General features: G+C 36.7%; 1 protein-coding gene across 1 annotated transcript; it reads right to left on the bottom strand.

Annotated features, from left to right (window-relative positions):
• Positions 1 to 696: 696 nt before the first annotated feature.
• Positions 697 to 3,852, bottom strand: LOC120630465 (anoctamin-7-like). The gene is made up of 3 exons (XM_039899709.1): positions 2,956 to 3,852; positions 1,902 to 2,268; positions 697 to 754 (listed from the first exon to the last, which is right to left on the bottom strand). The coding sequence occupies exons 1-3, from the start codon at positions 3,818 to 3,820 to the stop codon at positions 697 to 699; spliced, it is 1,290 nt and encodes a 429-aa protein (XP_039755643.1). The 5' UTR covers positions 3,821 to 3,852.
• Positions 3,853 to 10,904: the final 7,052 nt, after the last annotated feature.

The raw sequence follows: 10,904 nt of genomic DNA on the forward strand, positions 1-10,904 counted from the left end.
CAAACGTCTAGGCAGGGCGGCCGATCAGGTCCGTAAAAAAAACGATAGTTAGAGCTCGAGCTCGAGCTCGTCTGATTAAGGTAAAGTAAGTAAGTTACATGCATAAAAGTGTGCATTTCCATAATCAGAAAATTTGATTGTGACATAAGGAAAGGGCTGCCACAACGTTGCAAAAAACCAGCATCACCTGGAGATTCACATTATCACAGTTCAATAATATAATCTGCCGATTTGCACAAGCTAAACTGGCTAAAATCATAAAAAAGTACGGTACATTATCTTAGAACTATATCATTCCCACATCGCGCCATTCTGCCCTTCTCACTAATTTTCTATCTCTATCTCTCACTCTCTCTAACCGTCCTAATAAAACGTACCGCCGCTATGATCATCACAGCTGATCAGATCAACGCGTGCATGCAACACCGCCCGACTAGTCTACTCAACTCCTTAGCAAAGGTTTATAATAGAACTGATCCGACTCAAATCCGTTGTAGAAGCAAAAAAAACTTCTCAACTACGAGCAATTCGGCTTTCGAGCCAAACACTCTGGTATCTACCAACTGCACCGACTGACGGAGAACATATCCAAGGGTCTCTTTGAAAAATACACCCTGCACACCCTTCAAAAACTCTCAAAAATTGACTTTGAGAAGTCCACCCGACCTTCGAACCCTCTCATAATTGCGGCTTTATTTACCCAACCTTAGCACCAGTTTCAACAAGAGGAGGTGTAAACATATCCTTCACGACCCTGACGATCAGATTACTACTGACAATACTCCCTATCAGGACACACAATCAACCTCTGCACAGCGTCTTTGCTGACAAAGACGAGATCCCCGACTTCTGACGTCATCCGGACGTGGGCTCACACCACGGCCTCGGAGGCGTGCGGATTAATCGTAACCCTTCCACTTCAATCGTCACCTGAGCCAAGGTACGGCCTCACATGAGGCGCCCTCCGGCGGACGACCCCTTCGCTTCTTCGAGCCCTAAGGTTCAAACTTTTCCTAGCAGGACCCCATTCCGAGGCACGCCAGCAAGCCCGCGTTACGCTTAACTAATAATTTAAGCGTAACGCGGTTTGATCAGCTACACATAATCGGATAAAAATGAAAAGTTCATGTACAACGCTTGCATTTTTTAACGTTTTTAAAAACGTTTATCTACTCCCATGCCTTAAATACCGAATTTCCTAATAACCATAAAATCATTTGTACATACCACGAGAATAACATCGAGCAGTAATATTTTTTATTTCAGGACAAATCAAAATTTCATCGCGGACAAAGTCGCAGGCAAGTACTACAGAAAGCTTAATATATCTGAATGCAGTCAATTAAACACTAACACTAGAAAATTAATTAAACATATAGCAATACAAAGACTATTCAAAATGTGGCAAAAACCCTTTCTGAATATAGTATTTTTGTTTAATTCTCGATTCTGTATTTAGTGTTTCCTCAATGTCCGTTGATTGAGTAGGAAAATAAAAATATATACACAAAAAAAAAGTAACGCCAGCCATTCCATATAGTAAAATGAATTCATATCTATATATTATTATGTGTAACGCTCTAAATTCTGCAAAGAATGAATGTCTACCATGCTTATCGTATTTATGAAAATAATGCTGCTGTACAGTGACCCAGCACTTATCTCGAGATGCTGGTGGTAGTTTCATAAATTCATCCCTTGGATTCGGTTCTCCTAAGGATGGACCGAAAAAAAGGAAAATAGTTTCATTTGTCTTCTGGTAATATTGTGAATGCGAATAGTCTTTAGTTCTTAAAATAGATGGAACCGTTATTTCATAATTTACTAAATAATATCTTGAATGCAATCCATACACAAAAAGGTTAAATATCGGTATGATAAAGGAAGTCAAAAAAATTAACTTGTGCCAAAGAGAAGGTTTCGAGGCTTTAAACAACAATGGTCGTCGATATGCTAGCAAAAAAGTTTTTGCTTTGTGTCTTATATCCCATATATTGATCAACAAAATAAAAAATGGTGCTAAGGTAAATGTTAAGGAGAATAATGTAGCCATTGAGAACTGAATTGCTATGTTATTGTACTCCTTATTAAAGTAATCATCTTTAATAGTATGTAGTTTGTATTCTCTTTCCCAGCTTGGTGCGTTTCTATTTAGTATGCCTTCATGATCAGTCATCTTCTTAGTAATGTAGAATGGTAATTTGACGATTATTTGTTCAACAATAACAGCAACGGCTAAGGTGATGCAGATATCATCAAAGGATGTGCCTACACCATTATTCATTACTCTAAATCCACCGATACTATACCAATTATCCATATCTAATATGTGTGTAAAAAATAAATTTCCAACAAATGTGTGAAACGTTAACAGAGCAAATGTTCCGGTAAAGTAAAATCCATATAGTTTTAATGAAAAAGAGCGGTTGTACGATCCAATTGTCTTATTGTTTTCAAGCGCTGTAAGACCACGTGATATTACTTCAGTGATTTTTTTTAAACCAGTTATAATGATTGAGTACACAAGAGCCCCTATGGCAATAAACAGTTGCTCATTATGTCTTTCTCTTAGGTCATGGTCCTTGTTATAAATTCTGTGTAAATAGAATTTCACGTACCAAATTTGTATTGATAATATAAACAGACCGAACAGCCAAATGCCGAACAATGCAATAGATAGTAAGGTTTGTAATACAAATTTAAACATCATTAAAAAAGTATATTTTTCAACGGTCACGCCGGTTAGGTATGATCTATGACAATATTGTAAAATATTGCGGTGTTCCGGATCAATAAGATTATCGTGATATTTTTCGTTAATTTCCCACATCCATGACAGATATTTATCTCTCCTCTTCCACAGTAAAACAAATATGATGCTCCATATAGAGACTAGAAATGCAAATTTCATTATATACGGGGTATCTATACGAGCAATGAAAGTAACCTCAGTACAATAGGAAGGCAGAAGTCTGAAAGGGCATAAATCGAAATAGCGGCACTGCGGGCAAATGTTTCTATGTTCATTTAAATAGTGATGGCACATAGCCCATGCGAAGTGATCTACTTGTGCAGGCATGTTATAATGATATAATGCAAGCAGGAATCCAATTATTGCGGGTATTAGTAACATAAAATTAAAGTATTCATAATACGCAAAATATAATGCGACTTCTTCTCCTAGATATTCTTGTATCATATAAATGGGTTGCGATTTAAATAAATTCCCTAAGCCCACCCAATTGTAGAACAGAGTTTGTCGTGCATTGATTGTGGTTGAGTCTTGGCCTGATGCAAGAAAATGAGGCCCATCGTGTAATGCGAATGCGTCCAGAATGATTGCCTGCTCTAATAAACGATTTATTCCAAAGGTAGCTTCTTGTTCGAATAATGGTAATCGAAGAATGATATTATAAACAATCTTACTTCTCTCTAATGTTGAATAATTAACCGGTCCTGGATACTGTTCTCGTACTAGTTTAATTAATTCCCGTTCATGTTTCATTCCGAGGGGATCGAGGAATGGATTGATATATTCGACATGGTCATCTTTAAAGAATTTACGTACATTAAAATAGAGACCATACTCTTCGATAATAGCGTCTGGTGCATGCACTTTGGCAAATATTAAATTCGTATGTTCAAACATTTTTCCTTGATCCAACTCCAGTTCTAAGCCAAATTTTATCAAATTTGTTAAGTAGTTTATGCGACTCTCTTTGGTTTTATGGCTGCCTCTATCCGATAATACTAAAACAAGGTCGATTCGTTTGTGCTCTTTATTGAAAAACCCAGAGAAAGCTGGGTTATGTTTGTACATTGTGTTACCAATATGCGAATCCTTAGATTTTATTTTAAGTTAATAAATTAATAAAGTTTTTAAATATCAAAATGTCTTTTAAATGTCGAGATCATTGAGATCAACTCATGAGATCTGATTTAACGGTTTAACTTTTCTTTAATTTAAACTACGGATAAAAAAGGTTTTACATAACGAGGGAAAGGACAAAGAGGATACAAACAAATAAAATTTTTTCTTCATTAAAAAATGTCTAAGTTACCTATATCGGTAAGAAGCATGTTTCTGTTTATTTGCTTTATTGCACAAAAACATAGAAATGGAAACATGTACATAAACTTAAAGCCTGGAGGTATTTTCTACCACTAAAACCTTTAGTAAAGTGGGCAGGATAATAATTATTATTGTGCGTTTACTATGACGTAAAATTATGAAAAATAAACCGACAAACTGAACAATAATTTTATTTGACTAAAATAAAAATAATTTTTATCTGTAGCTACTAATGTTAGAGTTAAAAGATCATCATCATCATCATCATCATGTCAACCAATCGACGTCCACTGCTGGACTTTTGTAGGTCTTCTGTAGGGAGTTCCACAATACACGGTCCTGGGCCTAAGCATAAGACTTAGTAAATTTATGTTATAAAAGTGCCTATTAATGGCAAAAAATCCGTATCACTAGCCACGGCCGTAGCCTCCCACCACACCAGACCAGAAAAAATTTAGAAATTATAAATAACCGAATTGCCCCCGCCAAGAATCGGACCTGGGACCTCCCGCTTAAAAAAACCACAGCGCTTACGACTGCACCAAGGAGGACGTCAAATAAAGTACTTAGGAGTTTCTCCGTAGTAGCTCTCAACACTACACTTCAGTAGATTCATTTTCGATTATATCTAAACTTTAACATGAACGGCAGTTTAAGGCAAATAAAGGCGTCAAACGTAGCACCGCGTCATATCACCTCGGAGATCAGGCGTTACTGTCACGTGTAGTTCACTCCCACGTCTTAATTGACCTATTTCGTGCGAGTGAGATGTGCGCGTACACCGCACCGTTTGGGATACCATCGCCGCGGAACGTGACGCCGCGTCGCGTATCGGTATGCTTACCCCATAGATGTCTTATAACAGAACACTGTTTTTAAGATTCCTGTGATTTACCCGTAGCTATGAGAAGGTTATAGTGCTTAAAAATCCCTTTTATCATCATCCTATATCCCACTTCAACACAAGCCTCCTTTTTAGTAAAAGAGATGGATTAATAGCTTCGAAAACGTATTGTTGAGGAAAGCTGCATATACCTACTTAGGCTATTTTACAATCTTCTATTACCCTTAGGAGCCGACCAAACGAAAAAAATAGTGCTGGAAAGTCATGAAAAGACGGTTACGACTTCCCTGGTGCAGCGGTGACCAAGAGGTGCCGCTAAGCAATTCAGCGTTCCGGTACGATATCGCGTAGAAACAGATGATAAAAATAAAGGAACACAAAGTCACAGAAATCCAGTATATCCATAGTAGCAGAATCTGTGATTGCACGTTTCGGTTCAAAAGCCTCTAATATTCCCTCTTCAGAAGGCGAATCGGCACGTAGTTCCGGCTTTAGGACGCGCGGCGTTGGCTACGCAGGTGATGCTGCGGTTACGCTTGGACGCACGACGCAAGGCACCTGCGTGTACTGGTGCCTACAAACCACTGGTCAGTCACAAAAAATTAACTTAATTTAAGACAAACGAATATAATCGTCGATATTCCAAAGCCTAAAGACGAAGTTATTTAATGAGTTTGACGATGTATGGAGCGGAAATATGGACACTGACAGTGGGCCTGTTGACAAGTTTATCCACTACCATTCTTTATTCTCAATAAAAGATTCTGAAACAGTTAGCTTTTTGCCAACATTAAAACACTTAATGTCATAATAGCCATTATATCACCATCATCATAATGTACTGAATTGCATTATAACACTCCTTTGTTTTTTTTCGATCCCTTCTGCGCAAAGGGTTTTGCACAGGCAGCCAAGTTCTTACTGCTCGATGCGTTTGAATTTCAAAAAAAGAAAATTGTCAGTGGCCGCGCGCCGTAAAAAAAAGTAGGCTATTTAAATCCCCACCATTTTCATCGATTATAATTTTGACAGCAATGAGCACACCACTAAGCTCAGCAATTTTAATTATTGCACTATATGTTATGTTACGAGGACTGGCTGTTTTAAAGTTAACAGTAAGCGAACTGTTTTAGAATCTATTCGAGGTTTCATATTAAAGGAGTAGATAAAGTTTTGTATGCAACTGTTGTTAATAAGGTGATAAACACTCATTTAATACATTCTGCTTCGTGTTTTAATTCCCCTTATACCCAGCGCGCTATGGAACGGACTATGTTAGGAGTCTCTCTGGGCATAATACGATATAAAATTACAATCTCAACTAACCCTAAGTATAATTATAGACTAGGGCTTGACTGCCATCACAGGTGGTAGGTAAGCAGTGCTTGGTCCGTCAAATAATACAAAAGAAAATTGGTATCTATATCTTTCCTCGATACCCCTTATTATACTGAGAATCCTATTTCGTAGCAGTTAAGAAGCGGAAATCCATCTAAGTCGCAAGTCAGGCGCTGGCCGGATGTGCCGGATGGGCGGCCGCACCGCTTCCCGGTTCTCGAGGGTTTAGTCTTCCTGTCCGAGCCCCAATTCTTGCACGCTTTATGCTAATCCAAGGGAGTGCACAATACAGAACGGATCTAACATCCACAACAATCCTTACTAATATTAACATACAAACAAGCAAACACAAGTTCGCATTTGAACTTGTGTGCTTGTTTGTATGGTTGTCCTTCCTTTACGCCCTAACTAAGCAACCAATCAACTTGAGTTTTAACTAAAAGTTAGTTGAAAGGACGGAGAGTAACATAGGAGTAACTTTGAATATCAGGAAAACAAACTTTTCCGACGGGATCTGTAAAAAGCGTCATCTACGCTGACGAAGAACTTGGCCGACAGTTAATGTAATATAAATTCGAAAGTGTACCTGTTTTTTTGTTTGTACCACTCAAATACTGGTGCTATCTGGATTTTATTTAGCATACATATTTAGAGTTTCCATTTGCATCTGGACTAAAGATGCTCTATATTCCGAAAAAATATATGGGTATGGGTTAACTGTAGATATAAAAATATAGCCTTTGTTACCTTTTTCCTGGCTTCATAGCTAAATCAATCTTGGAGGAACTTTGCATATATCATTCCCTGAGGATTTTAGAATCCCGGATTTCGGATGACGAACTTGCGGCAATAGATTTAAGAATAATAAAAAAAAAACCATTTTTATTAAACAACTAAAAAACAAGAAATAAATATTTTAGACCATTTTTATGTAAAATGTTATGTTATGTTGTAAAGTGAAAAGTTTGCCAAGTATAATGGGGAAAATTACTACTAATTAGGTACTTGCTAGATAAAGGAAGTAGTTATACTGAGTAATTTTATGTTTTATTTGTTTATAAAAAAGCTTTTGACCACGGAATCTTTTTAGGTGCATTTTGACAATCAATAATATATGGATTGTCCTTTTCTAAAAGTTACTTTTCCATCCGTCGGGAACATTAGGTACTTTTTATTGCCCTTTTCTTTGCCCCTGAAAACGTGTTTGGAAATTTTCATATAGAGTAAAACCGTAATAAACAAACTCACAATCGCATTAATAATATTAGTTAGGGTCCTCGAACCGGCTAAAGTCAGGATTTACCACTAAAATTACGGTGTTTTGATTTATGTAAGTATATAGTTTAAATTTAACACGCAGAATGGAGCTTGTTAGTTATACGCACATAGTCACAAATTTACTCCACGATTCAGATACGAACTCCTGAGATGTGGTAAACACATTATCTATGTTTCCTGCCTACTTACTTTACTACGAGTATCAAGGTTAGTCAATGTATAGGCCAAAGCTCCCCAACCACCAACTCCTCACTGCTTTTCATTACGTATGAATTATGATGTTAGTCATACGCAAGCCTATATATTATAAAAATAACCTATTATTTGTGACAATACATTATAGAATGCTTTGTCATAAAAAGTAAACATAACAGTAATATTAGATACTTTTTCATGCAATGCCCCATGCATTGCGTGAAAAACTATCTAGTAGAAACCGATTGTTGTCTAATATTTGCCAGTTATTTATTGACTCAACGATAGATTTACGTCATATGCGAGGAAAGACGATTGTTAATTCAAAACACACGAATAGGTAGGTAAATTACTAGATAACAATAACAACGCCACTAGGGCCCGGGCAGGAAATGCCAGGAAATCCAAGACGGACTGCTTAACTATCACGCACAATAGCAATAACAAAGGATCTGAGACGCTGCTCTTAGTAGCTGTTTTGTAAACATCTACCCTACAAGTGATCTCACATAAGATTAACTACCACTGGTTTAGTTATACGGAATATTCTGACCATTGATATAAAGTTTTTTTATTGGTGGGTCCCAAAAGGATTTTTTTTGCAGTTATTGAAATTGAAATTAACAGGAAGAGGGCTATTTTACATAATATTAATAAAATATAATATACAAATGATATTTATGCTAAAGACGAAAAAAATTAACTCGCCATAAAAGTCAATGCATAACTCTTTTATTCTGATAGAGTAATCACGTGACTCGTTAGAAGTAGCTATAATTCTTGACAAAAAAAAAATTCAGTTTCAGTTTCAGTTTTTAGTGTTGATTATGTATTTGTGAGAAAGCAAAGCACTTTTTACTAGTCCATAGGAAATGAACTGTACCTCACGATACCCTTACAATGCCCCATCGTTCGAAATGCATGTATTTAATAGGGGCCATGACTGATTATTGAACTAAGTATAACAAATATTTCCTGAGCTCACTCATATTGCCATAATATAGGTGGATAGTAACTAAAGGTTTTTCTACAGTTAATTAACTTGGACAATATTTTGACTTTACATTAATTGGAATAGTTGTGACCGTAACATTAAAACGCGGGAAAATTAGTTACACAATGTTAATTCGGTTTAAATTATAGTTTAGATGCGCGCGCGTCGATCAAGACATTAACAGTTTATTTATCACCTGCTTAGTAATTGTTTCTTATTCACCTGGCAAGGAATTTGGATTGCGGTTCAAATCCAATCTAATTTGAATTGCCATTGATATCTACTTATAAATAATGGACTACGAGTCTTTCTACGGCCGCGTAAAACTTCGCATAAGATTTCAATACAAAAGTTCTTCCGTTATTCTACACAATATATTCCGACCCACAACTTCTAGTCGTTATAATTCGTTAAAAAAATCTAATGCAAAAAGTGTTTTAAATTCGAGTGTTATTTGCTGTAAGTATTGCACGCGCGCGTTCTTATTAATACATTTCATCCCCAGTTTAACCCCCCGGGGGTTAAATATTTGTCATGTGCGTGGACTCCACGCGCCTTTGAGAACATTATGGGCAACTCTCAGGCATGCAAGTTTCCTCGCGATGTTTTTTATCACCTTTGTTAGAGGTTCGTGCTGGGATTCGAACTCAGCCCCCCGAAAGTGAAGCCGAAGTCCTAACCATTAGGCTATCACCGCTGCACGAATCCTCATCGATATAACATTAGATTGACTATAGAAAGAAATTTCTACGTACCTACAAAAATGTGACGTCGTTATTGATTTATAATCTGCAGTTAAACAATGCCTCGTTATATTTTTTGTGGCCATAATTGACGGACCAAGCAGTTGGCAAGTGCAAAATCATCACTTGTAAACAGAACAACACTTCGTAGGGCTCGCAAGGAACACGTACTACAAAGTGGGGCCGTGTGTCCATCAACCTGGGGCGTAAATGCTAAGCAGTGGCGTGCACTTCATGCATGCACAAAAGCACTCTTTACTTTAAAAAATTTGTACAACTCATAAATGCGAAGGATTTTTCCATTTTAAGGCATCTTCCTGCTTAATGCATACCCCGGTCTAAAAAACCCTGTGAACGCCACTGATGCTAAGCCCTATAAATAGCCTGCCGATTACACCGGCAACCACGTCCTTTAAACCGGAACACAGCAAGGCGGCAGAAATAAGCCCCCTTCCCTTGACGAGCTCAGTTACAAAAAGTTACTTCATATTATGCTAATTAGGTAACTACTCCTATTTTAAAATATGGCGCTGTACTGAAAATAATAAACGAATGAGACGAAATTAAAGTTTACATATTGTTTCTCCTCTTTTCTATGTTTTTGAAGTTATACTTCTTTTGGCGCGATGGAGAAAAATGATGAGAGTAATTTTTTACGATGCGCGCGCACACCGACACCTCAATTCTACATGGTAAAGTTAGTTCTAGGTGACATGAAAATCTATAATATGTTCAAGTTATATATTCTAGTATTTTATATTTAGAACACTTGTTTCGTAACTGTACAAACAGTGTGAATAAATAAATATTATTACGTTTATAAAGCCTTTTTTATTTAAACAAAATCTTTTTGATCAATTTTAATATTTACCGTTAATCACTACTGCATTTTAGGTTTTTCCATTCGCCAAAGAAGTATAACTTTTAACGCGTGTACATAAGTACACACACTCTTTTTTTCCTTTTAAATCTTTGGTTGCCTGGAAGAAATCGCTATGTAGCGATAAGGCCACCAAATTGTACTCTCTTGCTCTATGTTTATATCTCTTGTAACTTACTTTGGTGTACAATAAAAGTGTATTCGTTCATTCATTATTGTCAAGAAATCTTAAGTTAAGAAAGATCTCGAAACACATAAAGATCAAAGAAGATAAATGGCGTGGTAGTTACCTTAGGAATCGTTTCTATCATAGAAGAATAGCACAATCATTTCTTATCACCTTGATAAGAAATGATTGTGCTATTCTCTTCTACATAATCAAGTATCATTATTATTTTGGAGATCAAAGGTTACTATTGACTTAGACCATAATATGGCAGATGCTATATTGGTTAGTAAGCCAAAATGACAGTTGACTCGAAAAGAGTCATGAATTAAGTTGAGCTTATGTTAGAATACCAACAAGGAATCTGCCAGATTTTACGTGAAGCTCAGAGTGT

The sequence above is a fragment of the Pararge aegeria genome, chromosome 2, assembly GCF_905163445.1.
Source record: "Pararge aegeria chromosome 2, ilParAegt1.1, whole genome shotgun sequence".
In the NCBI taxonomy this organism is placed as follows: domain Eukaryota; kingdom Metazoa; phylum Arthropoda; class Insecta; order Lepidoptera; family Nymphalidae; genus Pararge; species Pararge aegeria.